The sequence below is a fragment of the Pseudovirgaria hyperparasitica genome (genome assembly GCF_010093815.1).
Source record: "Pseudovirgaria hyperparasitica strain CBS 121739 unplaced genomic scaffold EJ05scaffold_17, whole genome shotgun sequence".
Classification (NCBI taxonomy): Eukaryota; Fungi; Ascomycota; class Dothideomycetes; order Acrospermales; family Acrospermaceae; genus Pseudovirgaria; species Pseudovirgaria hyperparasitica.
Genome location: NW_022985565.1, coordinates 821,118 through 845,542, shown reverse-complemented (window position 1 = coordinate 845,542; position 24,425 = coordinate 821,118). Strand labels below are relative to the sequence as shown.

The following is a 24,425-nucleotide window of genomic DNA, read 5'->3' as shown; positions in this document are numbered from 1 at the left end:
TAGAGCGTAGCGACTAGGTCTAAAGTTAGCTAACACGATCTAGAATAATCTAGAAGGGAATATATACCCTCTTATAAGGCGACTTAGAGGGAGAAATAGTAGACCTCTTACGAGATCCGTTAGTAGCGCGAGACGGATAGGGGGGGATAGAGCGAATCCTCTCTACGGCCTCTATAGCTAGGATAGACTCCCTAGAATAGGTAGCCTAGGCGCTAGGGATCTCGCGGCGGCTAGAAAAATCAACGGGTGTTAAAAATAATTAACGTGCTCGTAACTTATACTTTAATAACCTCTAGGAAGAGCTTATAGCGCTCCCTAAACTCCCTCTATATAGTAGATAGGCGGCTATAAGGACCCCCGAGGGTCTCGCGGACGCGAAGGTCGTTATATATATCTTATATACGCATAGGAACCTAAGAATGTATTAGCGCGGACCACTTTAGATCATACTAGATTAAGATAGCCCATTATACTTACCTATAGATAAGTCTTACTAGTCACGGTATAGCGGCGGTAGCGGGTAGGTAGAGTAAAGATAGGGCGTATAGGCCCGTCGCGGTTAGTAGAGTAGTAGCTAATGCTAGAGTTAGAGCGAAAGAGATATTTAGAGCCGGCCGTATAGCCCTTAATACACTTATAGTATATCGAACCGTAGTTCGCCGTTTTCCTATAGTATAAACCGTGACCACGTTTAGTATCCTCGGCGACCTAGGCCTTATTATTAGTAGGCTGGGGTTTAGAGCGAATATTAAGGTCCTAAAAGGACCTAGAGCGACTAAATCGGTCCATGTTAGACCGGAAGGAAAAGCGGCGAGGCGGCGGCGTGGGTGAGCGCGAGGGCTCGCGATTATCATCTATAATAAGATCTTCTTTATCCTCTAGAGGAGGTAGAGTAGGCGGCGTGCGCTTTAGAGCGAGAGGAGAACCTACGACCACTTTATCCATAAGTTTAGTACTAGGATTACCTAGATTAGAGCGACTAGTGGCCATATTAGTAGTAGAGGTAGTAGTAGTAGTAGCCCTAGCTACTCTCTTCTCCGACTTAGAGCGCGCCTTTATACTACCGCGATAGGTGGGCTTCTTAGCCGGCGTGGCCGGGGAGGAGGCGATACCTTTAGAGCGAGTCTTACGAGAGGAGGAGGTAGGCTTAGAGATAGGACTAGTATTAGACATCTATATATACACGTTAGCTAGAGATCTAAGAAAGGAATATTCGTCCACCCTTAACGGCGATTGACGAAGCTAAATTAGTAACCGTAATAACGCGAATAGGTTACATAGGACCGGTTCTAATAAGAATGGACCACTATAGACCCTTCTAAACCTAAACTAGGGAAGATAGTATATAAATTAACGACTTACCTTAAGAGCGAGGTAGATATACTAGAGAATAAAATTAAAGGTAAGCGAAGCTAAATATATGCTCGACTAAAGTAGCGATTACGTGTCCTAGGTAGTAGCCACGAAGCAAGGGATAAGCGCGTATATAAACTAATAAAAGTAAACTAGAATCTCGAGTTCACCTATATTAAGAATAGTTATAACGTTATAGGAACTTAGTTACGGATATATAGATACACGATAGATTATAGAGACTTAGGATTATATATACTTAAGTACTTCGGGGCGAAGTATAAAAAGAAGAAGGATATTATTAGGACGGGAACTATAACGGACCTATATAGACTATTCTAATCTATACAGCCACGTAGTGGCCAGAGCTGGGTTAAGTTAGCTAAGTTAAGCGAGGTTACTATATAAGTGGACCGTATAAACCGATTCCTACTCGTTAGGAATCAACCTCGTATGAGAGTAAGATTACTCTATAAATACATTCCTATATCTCTCTATGAACTGTTAGACTACTATCCCACGTCTTTACTCTTTACAATAACTATACTAACTAATCTATAAGAAGAAGAGGCTAACGTGTAATAGTATACTATATAAAGGAAGATAGAATAACCCTAGGGTATTCTTAAGGTAGCTACCGCGTAGAGATAGTCGCGCCTTAACGCTACTAGTATATAGGCTTAAGTATTTCCTAGCACCTAATAAGGAGTTAAGATATACTTATTATTATATAGGCGAATATATACTATAAATAAGAAAACTAGGCTATGCTTCTAGAAGAGATAGACGCTATAATAATAGCTATTTAGGAACCTTATAAATACTACTAAACTAATAAACTAACGACACACCTAGAATACTATACTATCTACCCCCCGGGCCTAGATAGGAGAGTTCTCTTCTATATATATAAATCTATCCCGCTCTTAGAATAGTTCTATATAGAATAAGATAATCTCTAGATAATACTATACCTCTAGATAGATATAGGGCCCCTCTATATCTATAATATCTATAACTAGAGAGAATTACTTATACTAGATACTATACTAGAGAGTATTACGGAACTAGAATAATATATCCTTCTAGATAACTTTAACCTCTACTATAGATAGTAGGGAGGCCTAATAGTTATTAGGGAAGAGCTTAGAGTAAGAGAGCTATATATAAGGTACTATAACCTTCTATACCTTCTTACGCCGGTTAGATAAATTATATAGAGGAAATATAAGGAAGATAAGGAGGGATCTATACTTAACCTTACCTTCGCTATAGAATATATAAGCTATAGAGTATAATACTACCGCCCTAGTAAGACGTAAATAGACTCTAATTATAAATATATAGAGACCGCGATAGATATATCTATACCTAACGAATAATAGGGGAGATAGCTATAGAAAGATACTAACTAGGAGAAGTATAGGAAGAACCTAGGATCGGCGATTCTAGACCCCTCTATAGTTAACGTCTCTAATAGCCTAGCTATAGATAGAGCCGTGTAAGTTCTTCTTTAAGCCTTCTAAAACTTAAGAGATAAATACGTACTATACTAAACGTATAAGCCTCTAGACGTAAGGGGTATACCTTAAATATATAAAAGTAGAAGGGTAGCCCGGAGACTATATACACGCGTATACTATATCTAGATAACTAAGGCATAGGAGGAATAGAAAGAGATAATCCAATCTTAAGATAAGACCCTCTATAATAAATAATATAAATACTAGTATATAATTACTAATAAATATATATAATAGACTATAGGGCTATAGTATATAGTAAAGTAGGCTAAGAGCGCGGACGTGTAGACGCTACTACTACTAATACCTCCCCTAATATACTAGGGGAGAATATATACTACGAGCCCCGAAAAGATAGAGATTCTCTAAGAAGTTATATTTCCCCCCCTAGAGCTAGTAGATCTATTAGATATTAATAATAATATATATCTAGACGCGGTTAATATCCCCGTAGAGATTACGGAAGAGAAGATTCTTAATACTATTAGAGTACTCTCGAACGATAAAGTGTCTAGACTAGATAGAATACTAAATAGATACCTTAAATATACTATATAGGTGACCCTACTACTTATTAGCCTTATCTTCTAGATATATACTAAGAATAGATACCACCTCTAAAGCTTCCGGGCTGTCTATACTATTATACTTCTAAAACTAGGGAAGAACCCTAACTCCCTAAAAGGATAGAGACTAATTACCCTTCTCTTCTATCTTAGTAAAATACTTAAGGCCACGATTACGAAGAAGATAAGTACCATAGTATAAGAATATAACCTTCTTCTAGTAAATTAGAAGGTGAAAACTAGGAGCTCCCTAATTACTACTATCTAATATATCCTTAAAGTTATCTAGACTATATAGAAATAGAGACGCGTAGTAACATTACTCTCCCTTAATATAGCCGGCGCATTTAATAAGATAAACTATATAAGACTTATCTATAATCTATAGAAGAGATATATACCCGAATAGATTATAAGGTTTATATAGTCCTTTCTTACTAAAAGAATTACCTAGATATATATCTCTAGATATTAAAGTAAATATAAGAAGATAATATATAGTATTCTATAAGGAAGTACTATCTCCCTAATTCTCTTTCTCTTCTTTACCGTAGACCTTCTATAGAGAATATAATATATAGAGGTAGTAGGATACGCCGACGATATATACCTCCTAGCTATTAATAATAATACTAGTTTAATATATAAACACCTCGAATAAGACTATAAGAGATATATCTAGTAGATAAAGCGCTATAGAGTAAAGTTTGCCTCTAAGAAATACTAACTTATATACTTTATTAACTACTATAGGAAATAGGCTACTAAGGAAGGAGAGTAATATCCTAGAATAGATGCTTTTACTAAACCGCCGATATAGAGTATATACGTACTTAGCGTTATAATTAATAATAAACTTAAATAGGGCCTATAGATTATATATATAGTATCTAGGGCCCTTAAGGTAGAAGCCGCTATATACTAGATTACGGCCTCTATATAGGAAACCGCCTAGGATAAGGTACGCTAACTATATATCTCTATAGTATAACCCGCCTTCACGTATAGATACGAGTACTAGTATATAGCCCTTATATAGGCTAGGCGAATAAAGCTTAAGTCTATATAGAACTATATACTCTATCTTATTTCTAGCGTATATAAGGCTACTAATATAGTACTACTACGGCGCGAGATAAACGTAATAAGTATATATAACTTCTACTAGATATAGAGGGTAATATACTTTACTAAATAATAAGTATAGGAACGCGTAGGATACGCTAAATATACCTTTACCGTGCTATATATATAAGTTAGTATCTACTATTAAGTACTACTATATATAGACTAGAATCGACTATAGTATAAGAGCCTAATAGAGATAGACTTAAACTAAATTATATAAGAGATCGGGGATAACCCAGACGCCTCCCTAGACCGGTAGAACCCTTAAGAGCTTATATAGGCTATACGGTTATAGACCTAGGATAAATAGAAGAAAGTCCTCTAGACCTATTAGGTATCCTAATAGAATAGATATCTAGAATAGATTTAGGGACTATAGAAGGAGCTAAGTAGATAGATATATAAGGGGCTTATAAAAGCCTAAGTATGTATCCTCCTCTAAGCCTAAATAGAAGCTATAGAACTTCTATACTATCTATACTAGAGGGGCGTTCTAGACGCGTCTCTATAGTATAAAGTATACGGCCGGAGAGATATAATATAGTACTATCTCGCGATATACCCGGACCTCTATATATAGAGATAATCGCTTATCTATATAATAAGGACCTCTAATATTATATAGTAGCTTAATAAGTACCCTAAGGAGATCGCCTAGTAGATACTTATATATCTCCCTCTTCCCTAATACTAATAGACCTAGATATATATACTAGAAGTAACTAGGTATATACTAGATAGACCCCGGTATACGCCGGAAGAACCCCGGGAGAACCCCGATTATTAGTTAAGGGTAACTCTTAACTAATAACCCCCGTACTCTATACGTGCTACCTAAGGGTAAAATAATAGTACTATAGGTTATAGGTCTATAGATATTCCTAACGGCTATATACTTAAGATAATACGAAGGTTTCACAAGATATAATTATAGAGAAAAGGGAGTTTTTCCTTATATAAAGGTTTCTTCTTATATAATAGCTTAGACTAGAGAAGGTATACGCCTATAGAGTAAACTACTCTACCTAGTTATATAATATTATTATTATTATTATTATACTAATCTCTATTACTCTTCTTACTACTATCTCTATCTCTTCTAGTTATATAATCTCTATCTTAGCTATTATAAGTAGAGTAATACTTAGATAAAATAAAGATAAAGAGCCCTAAAAGATAAGAGAAGGATAAGCTAAGTATCTATTATCGCCTTAATAGTAAGTCTAATATTATAGATAGTCTAATCTAGTAGTAGCTAGATAGAAAGAATAAGTTTTCTTACCTTTATAAACTTATAATTAATATACTCTCTATACTAGCTTTAAGCTATAATAATAAATATATATTTAGTAAGGTAGAAGATATAATTATACTATAACGAAGTAAGATAAGTCTACTATTAATCGACTATCTATAAGATTTAAAGAGTTAGTAGCGTTATAGCCTTATCTATAACTAGTAGTTTACGTAAAAGTATACTAGTTAGTTTCTTATTAAATTTAGATAATTTAGTACTTAAATCTACCTAGGTATATACTAAGACGTATAAAAATCGACTATATAGCCTTAAATATATAATATTTTAACTATATTTACGAGATTCTTCAACTACCTACTAAACTTTAGTTTAACTTAGTTAACTATAATTCTACTACTATAACTAATAGTTTAGTTTAAATATATAGTAGAGTAAACTAAAGTACTTTAGTTTAACTTCAAATATAGGCATAGAATTGAACTAATTGTTTGATAGGAAGTCTGCTTCGAACTACAGCTATTTATTACCAAAGACTAGGAGACTTTGGACTAAGCTCCTCCCATATCCGCCTCTTTGTATTAGCTGTCTTCCACGATGAACTGGAAATTCTGCCACCGTAAGAATCCTAATCTTCTCGGCGCTGACCCCAGTCTGCTCCAACAGCTCTAACACTGCACACATTGTCCTTCCAGTGGATAGTACGTCATCCACAATAGCTACGGAGGCCCCTCTTGGCAGAGCATCACGATCCATCTCAAGCCTCTCAGGTTCTTTGGCAGTCTGACCTACAATTGATATGTATGATTGAGGCTTTAGTACTGAAACCGTTGGACGCGGAAGCTTTCCAGCTCGACGGATCAAGATGAGAGGCTTCTTGACTTGAATTGCCAAGGCAGATGCAAAGATGAACCCACCAGCTTCACAAGATACGATGGCGTCGATATCTGACCAAGAGCCATGGAAGTGGGCCTGTAGGAGTGAAGTGCAGAGGCTCAGACCTCCGGGTCGTTGTACAATTCCAAGAATGTGACAAAAGTCTGTGCCGGGTGTAGGAAAGTTGCGTACTTTGTTTACCAACTCAGCCAGGCTCCGGAGATCTTCGTGGAGGTATGGGAATAGATAACGTGTCGCAAATCCTTTGGCTAGTTCGGGCCCATTTGCATTGTTCTCGAAATTGAGACAAGGACGATGCTTGAGAGCCATTGATTCGAGCTTGTCTCTGCCATTAGAACGGACCTCCCGTACATTTCTACTGGATGTAACGCGAACTTCGACGACTCGGCATGCTGGGACTAGATAGGATAAAGTTGCCACAGGAGCATCGTCCCGGATGCCAGTGATGAATAAGACATCTGCAGCTGCAGCCCCGGCCACTGTATCGAGGAAGTGCTCCTCAGGAAGCTGTGGATTCAGCGCCATCTGGTGCTGCCAGAACAATGTTAGGGCCGCACGGTGCTCCTCTTTGTAGGCGCGATCATAGAGGAGCTGGTCTAAATCACATCCAGGTGTAGCGGCCGCATAGTCTTTCTTTGCTTGGTTACTGATACTGATCACTTGGGCGTAGTTAGCTTTGGGCATGCATGCATTGATAGAGTCGGCCCATATCTTAGCACAATAATCCTTGCCAGCGCACGTATCTCCGCTCACAAGAACAATGAGTTTCTGTCCTTGAGTGATTGGTGGTAGGGGGCATGCATATGCTAATACATTATAAGGATCAAGTGTGTCCTTCAGTCGAGCAAGGCGAGGTCGGTTGGACCCGAATGCTTTGGCTGCGAGAGGGAGGTCCCGTGGATCTGGCCCTAGGTCCGCACCATATATACCACTGCATAGCGGTAGGAAACTGTTCACGGTGTCATACACCCATCCCACGGTACGTCTCGAAATAGGTGTGCCATCCTTGTCTCGCTTCCAGACGCCGGTAATCACGCAGGCGTATTCCCAGTCGCGGCAGCCGAAAGCAGTTGAACTCTCTAAGACATCAGCCATGGCTCCTCCACCATGTAGTAGATGGACATAGCAAGACTCCGAAGGGGCAGAAGATGTAGCTCTGGAAAGGTTCTCACGAACTTCTGCTGTTTCTATGCTCTTGAGAAAGACACATCGTTTGAAAGACGACGTCTTGCCACTCCCATGGTCACCCGGCATGCTTGAGATGTGGTATTCTTCATCAAAAAGGCCATTATCATCAACAATACTAGAGTGGTGGGCCGTTGTGCTCTCCTTCATGGGTACTAAGCCTGCAAAGCGGAGCTTCGTGGTGGAGGTTTTAATGACCGACCACGCTAGTATCTGCTGACCTTTGTAAGTATATAGGTAGGCATCGACAGACTCTTCACGAGGAGCCTTGCTAGCGAGCAGCCGATGAAAATTTCCAAGTTCCAAACAGACCTCGTCTGATGTGGAAAGTCGTAGCTCGTAGTGCTGAACAGAGTGAACGAGAGCTGGAACAGCTTTGAATATGACGTGGGTGACAATGCCAAAATTGGTTCCAGCTCCCTTGATTGCCCAGAGCAAGTCAAGTTCGAATTCTGGACGGGTGGCACCCGCTGGTCTGTATTGAGCTGGCACATTCCCAATGTAAAATATTTGACCAGACTCGACACCAACAAGGACAACTCCAATGATGGAGTCACACGTAAGGCCATACTGCCTACCAAGATGACCGATGCCACCTTGTAGCCATAGTCCTGCACCGACACTCGGACGAGATCCCAAGGGAATACTCAGGCGTTCTGCCATTGCTCGTTTGACAATATCTCCGCCCTTGCAGCCGGTGCCAGCAACCACCAGAGACTCTATGTCTGACCTTTGATTCTTGATGATATGAATCTGGTCGAATGCCTCCATATCGATTGCTACCACATTGGACCATTGGCAGTGCCCACTGTGGCTTCCGCTCATGACACTAAGGCCTACTTTGTTTTTAAGTGCCCATCTTACGCACTCTTGAACTTGAACATGATCCTTTGGTCTTAATATCGCAGCGGGATGATTCAGTCGTGCTTCGGAATTCTTGATTCTCCTTCCAGGCTCGGCTATGGGAACTTTGTCTATAAGTTCCGTCAGCGCAGTCGCGCCATGATTGAACGTGACCATCATGGTAGGGCAAGAGAAGGATATACGAGTGGGCTTGCTCATCTCATGCTTTCCGTACTCACGGCATACCGCGCGCCACTTGGGCCGGATACTCTTATCTGTATCCACTTCACTGGGCTTGAAACCTGCCACGAATGCAGAGAAGCGATCCAGAGCTTCATCACTTTCTTCAACCTGAACTTGCCCCGTTGTATCGAACACGTTGTCGTGGCACACAAGGCTACCGAGATCCAGCGAAGTGCCTCGATGAACCACAACCACGATCCCAGCCTTGGTGGCCATACTAAGAGCTTGACGAACGACCTCGTGCTTCGGAGATAGTCCGTATAGACTTTGACAGAACAATATCAGGTTGTACTGGGGTGTGGAGTTCGCTATGGATGGGCGCGAGTCTATCCCGAATCTTTCTACATGAATAGTAGACTTGTCGCATAATGATGGAAACGGAGGATCAATTCCTGTGGTAGGTTCAAGCCACTCTTGTAACTCCAATGCGAATAAGACATTCGGCTCGAAGACATCGAACTTGGTGATGCTTCGACGAACATCAAGAGGTAGTGCACCAAGAACACTTCTTGGTCCTGGACCGACTTCAAGGCAAGTAAGGCTTGTCTGAAATTTAAGAAGATAAGATGTAACACGTGAGAGTTGAGGAACAATGAAGTTTTCGTAGATCAACGCACCCGATCCGTTGCGTATGATGGCAAAACCATTGCCGTATTCTTCGTCTGTCAGAGGTCGTCGATTGAATGGCATGTACGCATCGGCCTCTAGACGAAGATGTTTCTTGACATCTTCGAGTGTGGTCATGTTGTTACTGACGAATGTTCACAGTGAAAGTTAGGGGTGCTCGGCGATGGTTATAGTCTGTGTAAGTTCGATGGCGGTTCCAGTGCAGAAAAATGGAAGACAAGATTATATACCACGGTCTGCGAGCTACCTCGCATGGCAATGTTCTCTCTTGATTGCAGATTGTGGCTAGCAAATCGATTGTGAAGAGGACTCAGGGGTCCCATGATATTTGCGCACGGCTCCTAATATACATGCAGAAACAAGCAAGGTTTGAGACGCATAGCAATAAATTCAATATCTTGGCGTCACATATACAATCAAACCATGTCCGGAATGAGTCACCTGTATCACTAGTCGTATCTTCTTTGCATCTCACCTGCTCCGGGAATTGTAGAGCAGTAAAAGTCCTACGGAAGTGCACATTAAGACGTCGTGTAACCGTCTATAATTAGCTAGAGCTATCAGGATAGAGTCATCCGCTCTTGTGCTTCCAGTGGATTTTGGCATGATCTTTGAATGATTCCATTGCAATACCCCTGTTTGTCAATGGTGGCTCCTGGTTAAACATCAAGCTGAAATGCCCCTTAAAGGTACCTTAAACGGCAGGTATTATGCAATAATAGCAAACGTAGATAATTATCCATTCGTTTATTGATCACCGATTCTATCCACTCACTTTTGTACTCAGTAAATCGGAACTAGTCAAACACGGAGTTGATCGTTCACCCCTTTATTCCATCAGTGCCATTTATAGCACGCTATCTCAATGAATCTTAGCGACGATAGACTGAAATATTCCTTGGCTTGGTTTTGACCTTACAACAACTTACTAACATTTGATTAACAGAAACTACTACGTGTTATCCTGAGTATTCTGGGATATTGTGCACTTTTTTCTATTGAAACTTCCTAAGCTGAAGTAACGAATGTATCTAGTTGGTACGCATGAAACTGAAGTCAAAACTCGCCTTTCTCGATGTATTCTCTAGTACACGCTGACGATACGTCTCGTGTGCCAGAGAAGTGACACATCGTTCTCAAAGACCACAGCTCTTCTTACACTCCTCCATGAGCGCCAGCCCCTGCTTCGCCGCCTCTCTGACCCGACCGATCTCCTCCGCACCGAGACTCTGACCAAACACATCCTGTAGTAACCCTTCATTCAGAGAAACTAAACTAGGTACGATTGCGATGACCCCTTCGTCATCGCTCGAGAATGCCGCCGCCGCAGTCGCATTCTCACACGTTGGATTGATCTGCAGGTGGAAGCCACCCTGAGGGAAAACAGTCATCTGGCCTGCGGTCAAAGTGTTGGATATGATGCGGGTATTTGGGTTCGCAGTATTTGATGTTGACGGTAGAGGACCAGCGCCGAATTCGGGGATCAGGGTGGTCTGAATTGTACCGGAGGTGACGAGGAACAGCTCAGTGGCTCGGGGGTGGATATGGACTGGGGCTACAACGCAGGCTACTCATAAATGACGTTAGTTGTTCCCGTCGTGATCATGAGTTCGGGTGAGGGCGATTGAGAACATACCTGGAAAAGATGCCGTAGCCATGCTGACTCCGGTGCCAACGAGCGCTGGGAAATTCTTGCGATTGGGCAGCTGCGGGCTGGCAGTATTGAAGTCGTATACGAAGTCAGAGTCATTCGGCAGGAGGGCATATCGGTCGGCAGCACTACATGAATTTGTCAAGGCTGTGATATCCATCGATCATTTGTGACGTACGTGTCTGCCAGAGTAAGTTGCTGCGTCAAACTAAGACCAGAAGGAGATTCTCTAGTGACTGGACGAGGTGCAGCGTGTATGGCAGGAGACAAAGCCATGATGGCAAGGAAGACATGAGGAGGAATCTTGGAAATCATTTTGTTTCTGAAGATAATCTTGATTGCAAATTGATAGTGTTGATTTGGAGTCTGATGTTGCGAGTAAGTGAGTTGACACTTTTTTTGCCTGCCATCTCAACATCTTTATATCTCGAATATATACACTGCCGCGTTTACGACTGCAAATTGTTCCAAGGCATTTCGCTCTACAAGGAATGATCGTCTTTCCGTCTCGTAAGGCTAGCAGTGCTCTTGCTCACTTATGAAGCGTATAGGCGTTATACGCACGAGGTCAGCATACGCAAACGCACCTGACTTTTATTTTGCTGGCACTTGGGGTAGGCTTAGCAGCTTAGTGGCTACGTGACAAATCGACGAATGTTCCCTGTCAGCCCAAGCCAACGGGGCTGAAATGCTTACAACTTAGCATGCCAAATTATTATTGTGGTTGGACCGCGGCTGAGTTGGTCCCGGAGTGGCCCGTTCAATATTTCCACTCCATCCATTCCACCCCACAGGTGTCTGTTGGTTGTCCTGCATACACGGCATAGCTTTTGGAGCTCTCTAGCTTCACACTTTGCTATTTAGTACATGTAATTGTAATTGTCTGGTGTCCTTCAATGCGGGGAGTCATTTTCACACAAGCCAAGAAACCATGTCCCATCAACATCTACAGGCGTACTGATCCGAAAGAAACGAAGATCCGCATGTCAACTTCCGATGGAAGGAAGCCTCATTGATTAAAAGACCTCCCATGCTCAGTATCCGGGCCGCCATTCCATTTGTATTGTGTGTTGTCCGTCATCACTGTCTTGCTCTGGACTGGAAGTCCAAGATACTGACAATAATCAAGTCATCAACCACCTCATACCCTTTATTTTATCTACCTTCGGGATCATTTCTGCTGGCACAAGATCGGAAGCTCAAATCCTTTGTTTCTGGGCACATTTACTAATATGATATATCTGGTCTAGGATTCGAAAGTCACCAAGACCTCGAATTCTACTCTGTTCGGAGCTGTATCCACTCTCCATCCAAAGACACCCCTCGTGTGTAAAAAGTCCTCGATCTTATTGCTAAGCATCCTCGTGCATGATGAGTTGGATTTTGCGGAACACCCAACTTGGAGGAGCGGTACAAAGTATGTCAGAGAATTCCGACCGCCAGTGTGATTGATGCAAGCAAGGAAGGGCAAAGATGCAGATAATCAGAATTGTAAGCAAGTCCGGAAGGAGATTCTGTTATAAGCCAGGAGATTTACGGTGAGACCCTGTCCGAGCCGATGCATTCAGCCGCAATATGGCTGAGCACACGGGAGTGCCCAGAGCGGGGCTCGACTGTTTGCCGGATCGCGCGGTACCAGACTGAGCCACCGGTTCTCGGATAGATCCATCACGCGTATAATATCAATCCTAATGAGCCCTCCCTTCTAGAATCAAAGTCCGACCATAGACAGACATCTCATTCCTTACGCTAATTACTGCTCGCGCCATGTCAATGATGTCGATAACATCTGAGTTCAAGTTTCGCAGACCTCATGGAAAATCCAGGAATGGATGTTTGCGATGTAAGCAGCAGAGAAAAAAGGTAAGCCATCGAAACAACAGTCGATCCATTGCATTGTCGTAAGCGGTATCTGGTCAGATGGCTAAAAATGAATACAGTGTGACGAAATAAAACCATCATGTTCCCGCTGTGTAGCATACGGATATACATGTTGCTATCCTCAAGCCAAAAGCTCCCAGAAGAGTCTTGTGAGACTAAAACGTCAAGTACTTGATGGCATATCAACACGATCCAGTACCCGCGAACTATCGATATTGAAAGAATATGCTACAAAACCGCAATCATTTGGGCGAATCGACACACCTACACCGCTTGCAGAGAGTTTTGGCTTCTTTGGAGCGACTGAACTTGTGCTTTTCGGAGATTACATAACCAGAACCGGACGCCTTGTCGCATTCGATCAAGATGAACTGTATGTACTGCAAGTCGGCGTGCCCAACCTTGCACTGCGTAGCCGCCCGCTCATGGCCTCTGTCCTTGCATTTTCCGGTGTTTCAAGATGCTTTCAGCTCGCCCAAGGCAAATCAGTCACACAAGCTATCATGAACAGGATTGTTCACACTCTAGAACTTGCAGGCCAGCACTACCAGATCGCACTGCGCGAGATGCAAGTAGCAGCTCTCGAGCCAGGGTGTTATGATATTGTGCTGGCAAATGCGGCGCTCATGGTTATGTATGGTTTAGCCGATCAAAGTCTGCGGATACGGCTGGCGATGATGACGATAGAAGGGAAAACAGAGCCAGATTCTCGGGTACAGCCCGGTCAGGGGGACTGGATGATGTTGGTGAGGACTGCGCATTTGGCTTTTGTAGGGGTGCTATCGAGTCCGGAGTATGTGCATGATGGGTATCCATCGTGGGATTGTAGCGAGGATAAGCCTGGATACGAACGAACAGCTGGGCATGAATGTGTGGTTTTGTGTCCAGAAAGCGGACCAACAAAGGAAACAAGTCGACTTGTCCTGCCAATCATCGCCGGCACGTATTCATGTGCATTCGAGAAACTCCGAACTCGTGTGGAATCGCAAAAGCTTGACATGCTATTAGATGGCGACCACACATACGAGTCATCACCTTCCAATCGTCTTCGAATCGATGATTGCGTAACGGCTATGGAGGTCTTGCAGAAGGTTGCGTCGGCAATGTTTTCAAGTGAAGATCATTCTCCACCCGGACACATGTCGCCGAATTCTCACATCTTTCGCAACAATACGCTTCCAACCAATGGCTCGCCATGGCTGAGGACATACCTGGCACGAGTAACATCTGCTGAGCCATCGAAGCTTCTTCGTAGAACCATCATGTCCTTTCTGAATCTAGTACCGACTAATTTCATTACCTTTGTCCAGCACGTAACAACGGTGCCAAAAGAAGTGAACTCCTTACACCTCAACATACAACCTGCTGGATCGCATTATGGGCGATGGTGTCCAGTCGAACAACTGGCTGCAGAAATCTTCGCCTACTGGCTTGTATTGGTGACTCTTCTGGATGGTGTCTGGTGGATTGGAAACCTCGGGGAATGGGAGCTTGAGAGGTTCTTGTCCATCGTGGACCTTCAATGCTCAAACCATTGTTCGAAGGAAAGCTGGTGGCCTCGAAGCATGCTGACAGTGAGGAAGCATATACTGCGATAATGAGATCGGGTTCGAAAAAGAAAGAGGATCCAAGGGTACACCGTAATTCGACGTTATCGCTAGTAGTACATGTTCCTATACGGACGGTTTGCCTCCGGGCCTCGTACAAACCGCAATCTAGTCATGCGTCCTTCGGGTAGTGGCATATGCTTTTCGCCATAGCGAACGTAGTCACCTTTGACATACTTCGCCAATGTCGCACTTTCAGCATTGTCGCCAAGGTGGCTTAGAACATCAGCGTCAAACGCATTCGCGATCTCCAAGGGCGACAGCGATACATTGCGGCCAAGATTCCAGTACCCCCAGAATGTCGCGGCAACAGCAACTATACCTAAAAGAGAGACTAGTGCAGAGACGGCCAAGTATACCCGGTCCGTAACGTATATGTCGTCGAAGTAATACCCATGGTATGTCACGTTCTGTTGGTAAGTGTTTTGGGCCAAAGTCATCGCCGTGTTGTTTCCTTGCGCATGGGACCAGGCTTGGTTTGCAGCTGCTATGGACGCACGCAATGAAAGTTCGCGGACAGCAATCAACATTTCTTCCATTGGATCGTTAAAAGTGAACAGTGGGTCATAGGGCCTACCATTGTCCTTGACATACTGGTTGGCCAGATTTCCTGTCAAGTCAGTCGACGAAACAGCACCACCAAGGAAGTAGATAGCTGTCGAGTTGAACAGGGTGTCTATGGCCTTCTGGAAGCCGCCGATAACGTTGGGCCCACCAGTTGGCTGATTGGTCGGTCCTAGAAGCTCGACTTCTCTTTCGAAGGCGTCAGAACGCCAGTCGGGGTATTTGAAGTTGACGGAGTGGGCAGTCAGATTGAGCTGATACGCGGTGACGCCCCCGTGAAGGTCGCAGGAGTGACGCTTGAAGGACACTTTGGCAGCATGGGTAGTCGCATTCGTTTCGACAGGGACATCATCGACTCGATACCTTGCGTTCAGTGTGATGAACGAAGGCACCGGGTTGTAAAAGTCGTTAGAAGTCCAATTAAGAGAAGCCCAGGACGCGAACAGGGTCTGGTAGGTACCAACTTTTACGACATCTTCATACTCAACCTGCTCGCTGCAGTTGACTCGAAAGCCAAAGCCCTTGATGGTGGCATCGCATTGTTGGCCGCAACCAGAATGGGTGAGCTCTATTGTTTGCCGCTGCGAATACTCCTGCAAAACCTGGGTTAGATTTGGCGTCAGTCGTGCGGTCTGTCGAACGGCAGCCCTAGATAGGACTGGATACCCCCCAAAGGTATTAGGGAGCTCCTGTGCGATATTGACAACAGTGGTGCCATTAGAATAAACCACATGATTCGACTAAATATTGGTCGCTCGTTGATTGAGTGGTCCTCGACCAACGGAAATAACGGTGAAGATGCAAGCGATCGAAACTATAACGGCCTTCTTGTGGGACACACCTTGGATAGCACCAAAGAATGAAGTGCCAGAGTCCCAGATGTAATGAAGATCAGCGAGCTGTCAACGTTAATACGGGCTAAGTTCAGTGGCTGAACAAGTGTTGACCTACAGTGCAGCCGTCCAGTGCGGCAGTCCAAAAAGTTATGACCAACCCTTTGGCGAGCGCGAACACGAGAAAAATATTGGCAAGGACCGAAAGAATAGCTAGATACACAGCGGGTTGCAAATGAAGCTTTTCGTCCCATGCTGAAGTGCTTTTTCGGTCGCTGGTGATCAGTACGATGATACCTCCAATCGCGCCTTTGAAGCTCGTAAGTCTCATACCGAGAGAGGACAGGGATGAATCAGTTGCTGAGTGGTCACGTACAGAGCGTGCTTCCGATGAGGGAAGTGAAAGGGACCCATGGAAGTCGATGCCAAATACCGGGTTGCCATGGCTGGCGCTGGGGACCACGAGAGTTCTGGCCATCCGCGTGTCGGTTGTTGTTCAGAGGGTCGCCCTCAATCAATTGGTCCATACTCTTAATCGTACGCATCGAGGCGTCACTTGGGCGTAACGAGGCCTCACTGGGACGAGTCGAGAGGTAATATTTGGAGTCGGTGTCCATTGTTTTCGTTGTGAGAGAGAGCGAAAGCGTCAAAGCAGACAAACAGAGAAGAGCGGCATGAAGGCTTGTATGGGGATCGAAAACATAGAGAAAGCAAGAGGGAGAAAGAGAAAATAGTAAAAGAGTGCGGTCATCTAACGCCTAATAATACCTACTCATACATGGCAGCAAAATAAAATTGGCGCCGTCGATGACCGTGCCGAGGGCGACAGTGACATCGTGGCGAACCTGTGGGTACGAAGCGCCCCCCTATAATCATTTCCTGAAACCAGTCGGACGTGGAGCTGAGGCCTAAGAGGTAAGCCGATAGCTCAGTTGGAACATTGTATACTGTATCTTGTAGTATTTCCAGAGCATAGCCATGAAGAGATGGCCAGAATAGTGAAGAAGCCATTCATGGCCATCCAACGATTAGTAAGTAGTAATTAATGGCGGCGAGTGACAAGTGACAGTGACATCATTGGAGTGATAGCCACTAATCCAACTTAGTACTAGTGGGACTGTCAGAATTGAAAAGTCTGAAACGTGGCTGTGTCGATCCCGGTGGGTGACGGTTTCTGTTTCTGGTGGGACTTTCCATCCTGAGAACTTTTCTGGCACTACAGTAGCAGCTTCCACATTCCACCTCAAGATTCCAATAAAAGGGGCAGGAACAAGGGGCACAACAGGCAGTTTGTTGAGGGGCAGACGCACCTGCATTCTTGCTTTTCATGGCTTTGCGCCTCCCTGCGCCCAGATGGACGAGCCTCGGCTCGGCAGATCTGCCACCTACAGTACCTGTATGAGGATCGGGACGAGTCCACTATGATGGTAATTTTCATTCCAAGCTAGGCATATATATCCATAAAGCACCATGGGATCTAGTTCGCAATGCTCTTCACGCTCATTAGGGCACGCAAGAATACCGGCAACGTAGCAGCCTCTTTTGTACCCCTACGTTTGCGCGTGCAAGCTCATCACGAATGTGGATTTCCGGACTGTAGATGCTAGACACTGGCTTATGGTATCATGTTGCGATGAAGTCCATCAGCGGCACTGACGGGCCGAACAAGATCGTTGTCTGTGATAGACGACGATTGCCTACCTACACCAAACTCCGGTTACTACTTTAGAACTTCCACGACCGTATTGGCGGGAGCTCATGCAGGTCGGGTGTGATGTGAACTGAGTTGACTAGGTACCGTCTTCCGCCCGAGTGTTGTCAGTCTTCCCTTACACATTCGGGACAACTTAGTCGACAGCAAATTGAGCATATGGATGCGGTGGGTGCCTTGCTGGAGGGTGAATTGCGTCAACTGCAGAGCTACACTCTCTGAAATGAGCTGTTAGAAGCGTATGTATGAGAGAGAGTAGATCCTTTCTTTCAACTCCGCCCTAAATATATCGTCCGTTAGTTACTTCCTGAAATTCGGTTGGACCGAGCCGAATCAAAGGTATTATCTCTAAATCAAGCAAGTCTAAACAAACCCAGTTTGTCTCTGACATACCGTAGCTCAACGCCCAATGACATGAAATCACACTTTTACTATGTTGCTATATAGTTTCAGAGGATCTGCACCTTCCGACAGGAATACACAGTTTCTTGGTTCTAGATGCTTTATGTAAGGTAAGCATCGATCACGTTCTCGCCTGTAGTCCATCTCATCAATGAGTCCGTACGCAGCAGTATGCACAATGTTGACGACGAACGTCTGCCTGGCTTGGCGGATGTCCATGCATCCATGGTATTGACTGTGTCACCAGAGATGATGATTCCGAACTGGTCTTGATCCCAGTGCTGTTATGAACGACAGGATACATAGCGAGCACGAGGTCAAACGGATGTTCTGATGGTGGTGAAATCAAACTTGCGTTGGCGATTGCTTTTCAGGCGGCTTTCGGAGGCCGCTGCACGTGGCGATAAGCTTCTTATCCCCGCTCGTACGTAGTTCGCATCATCACAACTTTCACTTCGATCGTCTGATTTGACCTCTGACACGTTGAATCCATTTCCACATCTTGTCTCGGACATATGTACGTAATCTAGTCACAGCCTAGACTTCGTGACCATGACTAGCGACGACCAGCATTTCCTTCAGATAGTATGGACTCTGAATGCACTTGAAGACTGCTAATCTTGTATAGCTCGGCGGCATATCGCGAGACATACACACGTACGCCGAAGACTTGGCCGATGCTACAGACCGACACTTTGAATATGTAGCTGCGAGCATACGAGAAAAGCTCTCAGGGACCGGATGGCTTCCTGGCACTGCCCGATCTCCGCCTTCGCCTCCGCCTCGAATTCTGAAGAACGCATCGACAGGCTATATCGCAAGACTCCAAGAGTGGACCGATAAGAATCGCGCGCTCACATCAGCCATCATCGCGTTCTTGGGTACAGGCGCGTTTCTGATATACCGACAACGATTCGGGCACAACAAGAAGCGGAGGGCAAGAAGAGCTAGCAATGGTGCAAGGCGTGAAGTTGTTGCGATTGCTGGGCCCGCTGGCTCCCCAGTCACGAAGTCGATAAGTTTGGATCTTGAAAGGAGAGGCTTCATAGTCTACATTGTGGTAAACTCTACGGAAGAGGAGCAAATTGTTCAAAGTGAAGGCAGGGTCGACATCAAGCCGCTGAACCTGGACATAGTAGATGTAAGTTTTACAAGTCCACAGGAGGACATCAGTTGAGCGACACTTTTCGCAAAGACGAACCGCTTCAAGTGCTTCCAGGCCGAGAATCTGTGATAGTAGCAGAGCTGAAAACGCGTGCTGACAACTTACTAGCCTCTGAGTAGTCAGGACGCGATCGATCACTTTCGCAACATCTTGATGAGTCCGCATCAAGCATTTGCAGGCGCTTCCCCACACAACCTGCACCTCGCAGGTATCATCATGGTTCCCGATCTCATCTATCCATCTGGTCCCGTGGAGACAGTGTCCCCCGAGCTTTGGTCGGACGCTTTGAACGCCAAAGTGTTGAACACGATCGCAACAATACAAGCATTCCTCCCTGTTGTGTATGAGACGAAGGCTCGGATATTGGTGCTAGCACCTGGAGTCGTCTCTTCACTGAGGCCAGCATTTCATGCGGTGGAGAGCACAGTTGTCAGTGCTATAGAAGGCTTCACTGCGTCTTTACGAGCAGAGCTTGGGACGCTTGGCATTCCGGTGTGTCTAATGAAGCTTGGTACGTTCGACTTCAGCCACATAGGGAACAAGAATCAGCTCCGTGCAATGAGCCACAATCAGGTGCGGACATGGCCTGCGTCTTCGAAGACTCTGTACGCTCAGAACTACGTCGCACAGGGCGCGTCAGCAGAGCGGACGGGACTGTTCTGCGAGAATGGCAAAGGCTCAAAGGGGAGCTCTCTACGCGGCCTACACAACGCAGTATTTGATGCATTGACGGCGAGCAAGCCTAAGCGTATATGGCGAGTTGGTCGAGGCAGCGTGGCATACGACTTTGTTGGTAACTGGATACCAAGCGGCGTGGTAGGGTACATGCTCGGCATCCGACGAATGCCAGTAGAAGCCATGACAACGGAGCCGCGACTCGAAGACACAGTGCAGTCATGGGAGAAGGTGGAAAAGTAAGTTGGTGAGAGGGCACCCTCCAGCTGGCAGACTGCATGGAATGTAAGATTAGGCAACGTTCCACTCTCATTCACTCCTAGCAAGCGTAGACGACCATCCCCTGTACATATTAATTTGAGAGGACCTTAATCGATTCTCCATCAGCAGAGCGAATGCCTGTATCTTTTGACCCCAAACGCGACGCGACGGTACCCAGCCTAGTTTCTCTAATGTAGCACTTTAGCACTTCCCTCTAGAACATGGCAGGATCACTGGTATGGACTAACATACGACGGACGAATGAGATATGCAGACTTGGTTTCATGTGTTCTGCATTGTTGCCTTGTTGCCTTGTTTCCCTGTTGCCTTGTCGCCTCAATCTCCAGTACCAAGGGCTTGCATGAGGTGCTGCGCCTAATATAATACCTCGTAATAATACGCCCGCGATTGTTATTTCTACGAACCATGTGCACATGCCGGGAGAGAAAAGACGCATCGACTCGATTGTTGCATGTGTTGATGCGTCATGCGGGAGAAAACATTGCACTCTTGCACTGAGCCCCCCCCGACGGCAGCCAGAGCAACGGCAAACAGACAAAGAAGCCCTTGGACGCGGCTTGAGTAATGAATTATGGGCGAACAGAGTTGCTCTTACAGGGCCAGGGTGACTCTGAAACAGCCGGACGACATGGATGGGTACAATAACAACGATAAATCATCATTAACATACCTAATCCTAATCATAATTACACCTGCCAAGCACAACATAACCGGCCAGCCCGCCGCGACCCCTTTTGCATTTTGGGCGAGCCACCGCCAGAGCGAGTCAAGGGCCCGTGCGCAGGTCAGAACTCACCACCACCACCCTCTCTGCAACCATTCACTCTTCATTCACTACAACAGCCACCACCACCACCACCACCACGATCACCACCAGCAACCGTAATACCAGTTTCGCCCTCTCTCACCAGCCGGCGAATATCATTCACTCTTTACGCCATCGCCTCTCGTTCTATCCGTCCGCTCGCCGCCTGTCCGACCGCATTCGTTCACTCCATACCATCCATCCCCCGCCACTAACTGTCTGCGCCTCGCCCGTTACAATACAACTGCATCGCCTTTCCACTGCTTGCCACAATTCAGCCTCTTACCGTGCCAAACATACTCCGGAAGCAAAAGCCCTGCCATTGTTATCAGGACACTACACGCCATCCAATCTTGTATCCTCGCTCGTTCGCATCACTTCAAGACCGCCCGAGCGACCCTTGTCTGGAACCGTTCGTGTTATCACCCATGCAGGGCATCCTACTGACTATACCATTACCATACTCTGCAACATAATATAATGGCGAAACGACCGGATTATATCGACCTTCGCGCTCATTCGTACGACTCTACACGTTCAAACTATGACCTACCCTCCCCGCGAACTGGCGAGATACCTCCGGCGCTTTCACCGTTGGATGCATTTGCACTCCAGAGTCGTATGCTGGCAAGACATTTCGAGCAACCAAACAAGAATGGCAGACGTCTCAGTAGGCTACCGCCCAACACCGTTGAAAGTCAGTTCGGCCGATCGCGGCCGTTTCTCACCCGCACCATAACCGAGACAGCTGCAGACGAATACGAGCCAGACACGAGCGCAGAACAAATCATAACCCCGGAGAAAGTTGAGAATAGACATAAGTCGTTCTATCCAGTCATCCAATCGGACGATGCTCTTCTTCAGCCAACAAAACAGTCATCGCACTTCAAAAATGAGCTTTCTCCGGTTGGAGAGGGATACTCACCTACCCAGGGATCGGAGTCGCAAATCGACTACTTCCAGATCCCACGAGCGCTGTCGCCAGACTTTCTAGACGGCAAGCCTGCGAATGAATCTCGAGATGTCACTCCCAATCAACGGGACCACTCCTATCCACCCCGAGACAAGCCGAGGAAACTGACTGTCAGCTCGATCGCATCGGGCGGCTCAGGCAATTCTGGGCGGTACAGCCCGAGTCCTCATCTGCTGCCACTACCCCAAGCATCTCCAGGAATACCAAAATCACCGAGGAGTATACGTTCGGTGCCTGTGGAGCCAACAGATGATTTTGACGGCTTATCGCTAGGGGGCTCCTACGACTCTCTTCCAACGCAGCACATGTCATCAAATTCTAGTTTTTCCAACAGAGCCCCGTCACCGTTCTCTCCCATGATTGGGTCTTCAATTCCCAGATCACCCTCAGTTTCGTCGGAATATTCTGTCGGGGGCTCCAGACTGGGTAGACCCTCGTTCAACTTCTCGAGGCCACTCAGTGCGCGTCCATCATTTGACGCAAGAACGCCTATTGAGCCTCCTCCACGACACACGTTGGAGCATGGTCACGAATCAAGACCTTCACTCGAAGTGCCAATCCGGCAAGGTTCCGGAGACAGCTCACAACACAACTATCCTCTCCACGAAGTACACACGCCTGTCAGCATGACCAGTGATGAGTACCACTCTGCCAGAGAAGACGACCCGCATGGCACAGCGGGATCATACATCTATTCGAAATACAGTTTGCCGCGAGGCCGGGCCTTGCAGCGCGAGTCCATTGGTCCAGCAGAGTTTATGAACAAAATATGGGAAAATCCATCGAACCGGACGAGCGTCACAGGAGCCACCAGTGCTCGACCGCATTCGCCACCATCGCCACCGCGGACTGGGAACAGCATGCCAGAGCAGAAGGACAGTCTGAATACGGTGCCCATCTCGACGCGCGGTGCCTCGTTCGACGAGCAAGTTCTCGCACGGCCCAGCCAGCACGTCTCCAATCCGTCTGCGCCATCCATCGCCTCGAGTAATAGCACCATCAAGGCAAGTGCGACGGCAAGCCCAAGCACCGCGTCCAAGCCCATGTCCGACTGGACGGCCGAAGAACACCTTGAGAAGGGCATTGAATGCCACGAATCCGGCTCACTCCAGAAATCCACGTACCATTTACGGTTCGCTGCGCGCGGCGGGCATCCGACCGGCATGCTCCTCTACGCACTCGCCTGTCGGCACGGCTGGGGCATGCGGCCGAACCAGGCAGAAGGCGTGAAATGGCTCAAGCAAGCCGTCGACCTGGCGCAATCCGAGGTGGCCGAAGACGAAAACTCGACCAAGCAGGGCAAGCCGCACGACCGCATCTCGAGCAAGACACACAAGGCGCAGTTCGCGCTCGGCATCTACGAGCTTGGAGTCAGCTACATGAATGGCTGGGGCATCAACCAGGACAAGAAGATGGCGCTGCGATGCTTTGAGATTGCGGGCAACTGGGGCGATGCGGACGCCCTGGCCGAGGCCGGGTACTGTTACACTGAGGGCATCGGCGCGAAGAAGGATATGAAGAAGGCGGCAAAGTTCTACCGAGCGGCCGAGGCGAAAGGCATCAGCATGGTTGGGAATAACTGGTACGTCGTGTTCTCCTTTCACCTAATTATCCATCATTTCCTTGTTCTCATTTCGAACATGTCAAAGTCATTTGTCGCATTTTGCGAGCCAGGCAGGCAGGAAGGCAGACAGGCAAACAGTCAGTACAAGCTAACAATGACTTCTAGGATCTACAAGGACAAATACATGGACCAAGACGGCGCCGCTGCCGCCGCCGCCTCCACCGACGACTCATCCGACCGTCGCCCACGCACCGCCAACAAGGACCCGTCATCGACGAAGAAGCCGCGCGACAAATCGCGAACGCGCACAATCTTCGGTCGTAAAAAGTCCATTGTCGCGTCTTCTTCTTCTTCTTCGGCGGCGGACGCTGCGCCGGCCTAATGACACACTCCTCCCTCCCATCCTGTCTTGTCTTGTCTTGTCTTGTCTTTGTCTCTGTCTGCAGAGTTATTTTCCCCTTTTTTTTGTTTTGGGCGGGCGGGGTTCGTTGTGAGCACGACTTTGTCCAAATACAGCGGCGGCGGCAGGTGGCGGCAGGTGGCGGCGTCTTAATCATGCATACCTTTTGTCTTGTCCTCCTCCTCCTCCTCCTCCTCCTCCTCTTCCTTTTTTCTTTGTATTTTTTGGGTTTGGGGAGAATGGAATGAACCCCTCTTCGCATTCTCACATCTGGGAGGTTTTTTTTTTTTTT

General features: G+C 46.2%; 7 protein-coding genes across 7 annotated transcripts; 3 read left to right on the top strand and 4 right to left on the bottom strand.

The window, feature by feature from the left end:
* Positions 1–6,295: 6,295 nt before the first annotated feature.
* Positions 6,296–9,878, bottom strand: EJ05DRAFT_457152 (uncharacterized protein). Its single transcript, XM_033742519.1, has one exon. It carries the CDS (start codon positions 9,735–9,737, stop codon positions 6,345–6,347), a length of 3,393 nt encoding a protein of 1,130 aa, XP_033596794.1. The 5' UTR covers positions 9,738–9,878; the 3' UTR covers positions 6,296–6,344.
* A 656-nt stretch (positions 9,879–10,534) lies between these two features.
* On the bottom strand, positions 10,535–11,825 carry EJ05DRAFT_479860 (RmlC-like cupin). The gene is made up of 3 exons (XM_033744754.1): positions 11,450–11,825; positions 11,257–11,399; positions 10,535–11,187 (listed from the first exon to the last, which is right to left on the bottom strand). The coding sequence occupies exons 1-3, from the start codon at positions 11,584–11,586 to the stop codon at positions 10,757–10,759; spliced, it is 711 nt and encodes a 236-aa protein (XP_033596793.1). The 5' UTR covers positions 11,587–11,825; the 3' UTR covers positions 10,535–10,756.
* Positions 11,826–13,038: 1,213 nt separating this feature from the next.
* Positions 13,039–14,750, top strand: EJ05DRAFT_504432 (uncharacterized protein; the record flags this gene model as incomplete). The annotated part of the gene is made up of 2 exons (XM_033747570.1): positions 13,039–13,134; positions 13,212–14,750. 2 exons carry the CDS (start codon positions 13,039–13,041, stop codon positions 14,748–14,750), a joined length of 1,635 nt encoding a protein of 544 aa, XP_033596792.1.
* A 59-nt stretch (positions 14,751–14,809) lies between these two features.
* Positions 14,810–17,199, bottom strand: EJ05DRAFT_514334 (uncharacterized protein; the record flags this gene model as incomplete). The annotated part of the gene is made up of 4 exons (XM_033748521.1): positions 16,533–17,199; positions 16,275–16,465; positions 16,106–16,222; positions 14,810–16,012 (listed from the first exon to the last, which is right to left on the bottom strand). Exons 1-4 carry the CDS (start codon positions 16,771–16,773, stop codon positions 14,810–14,812), a joined length of 1,752 nt encoding a protein of 583 aa, XP_033596791.1. The 5' UTR covers positions 16,774–17,199.
* Positions 17,200–18,716: 1,517 nt separating this feature from the next.
* Positions 18,717–20,511, top strand: EJ05DRAFT_514333 (DUF1776-domain-containing protein). The gene is made up of 3 exons (XM_033748520.1): positions 18,717–18,854; positions 18,898–19,410; positions 19,543–20,511. The coding sequence occupies exons 1-3, from the start codon at positions 18,822–18,824 to the stop codon at positions 20,350–20,352; spliced, it is 1,356 nt and encodes a 451-aa protein (XP_033596790.1). The 5' UTR covers positions 18,717–18,821; the 3' UTR covers positions 20,353–20,511.
* Positions 20,386–21,022, bottom strand: EJ05DRAFT_156499 (uncharacterized protein). Its single transcript, XM_033739376.1, has 2 exons — positions 20,623–21,022; positions 20,386–20,558 (listed from the first exon to the last, which is right to left on the bottom strand). The coding sequence occupies exons 1-2, from the start codon at positions 20,825–20,827 to the stop codon at positions 20,419–20,421; spliced, it is 345 nt and encodes a 114-aa protein (XP_033596789.1). The 5' UTR covers positions 20,828–21,022; the 3' UTR covers positions 20,386–20,418.
* A 211-nt stretch (positions 21,023–21,233) lies between these two features.
* On the top strand, positions 21,234–24,425 carry EJ05DRAFT_457150 (uncharacterized protein). Its single transcript, XM_033742518.1, has 2 exons — positions 21,234–23,751; positions 23,899–24,425. Exons 1-2 carry the CDS (start codon positions 21,677–21,679, stop codon positions 24,113–24,115), a joined length of 2,292 nt encoding a protein of 763 aa, XP_033596788.1. The 5' UTR covers positions 21,234–21,676; the 3' UTR covers positions 24,116–24,425.

Bases quoted from the DNA above. Each gene is read 5' to 3' on its own strand.
- EJ05DRAFT_457152 (XM_033742519.1), bottom strand. From the start codon at position 9,737: ATGACCACACTCGAAGATGTCAAGAAACATCTTCGTCTAGAGGCCGAT.
- EJ05DRAFT_479860 (XM_033744754.1), bottom strand. From the start codon at position 11,586: ATGATTTCCAAGATTCCTCCTCATGTCTTCCTTGCCATCATGGCTTTG. The intron at 11,400-11,449 runs GTACGTCACAAA...AAATTCATGTAG, and splicing joins CAACTTACTCTGGCAGACAC to TGCTGCCGACCGATATGCCC. The intron at 11,188-11,256 runs GTATGTTCTCAA...ATTTATGAGTAG, and splicing joins GGCTACGGCATCTTTTCCAG to CCTGCGTTGTAGCCCCAGTC.
- EJ05DRAFT_514333 (XM_033748520.1), top strand. From the start codon at position 18,822: ATGACTAGCGACGACCAGCATTTCCTTCAGATA. The intron at 18,855-18,897 runs GTATGGACTCTG...AATCTTGTATAG, and splicing joins ACCAGCATTTCCTTCAGATA to CTCGGCGGCATATCGCGAGA. The intron at 19,411-19,542 runs GTAAGTTTTACA...ACAACTTACTAG, and splicing joins TGAACCTGGACATAGTAGAT to CCTCTGAGTAGTCAGGACGC.
- EJ05DRAFT_156499 (XM_033739376.1), bottom strand. From the start codon at position 20,827: ATGCGTCTTTTCTCTCCCGGCATGTGCACATGGTTCGTAGAAATAACA. The intron at 20,559-20,622 runs GTATGTTAGTCC...GTGCTACATTAG, and splicing joins GCATATCTCATTCGTCCGTC to AGAAACTAGGCTGGGTACCG.
- EJ05DRAFT_457150 (XM_033742518.1), top strand. From the start codon at position 21,677: ATGGCGAAACGACCGGATTATATCGACCTTCGCGCTCATTCGTACGAC. The intron at 23,752-23,898 runs GTACGTCGTGTT...AATGACTTCTAG, and splicing joins AGCATGGTTGGGAATAACTG to GATCTACAAGGACAAATACA.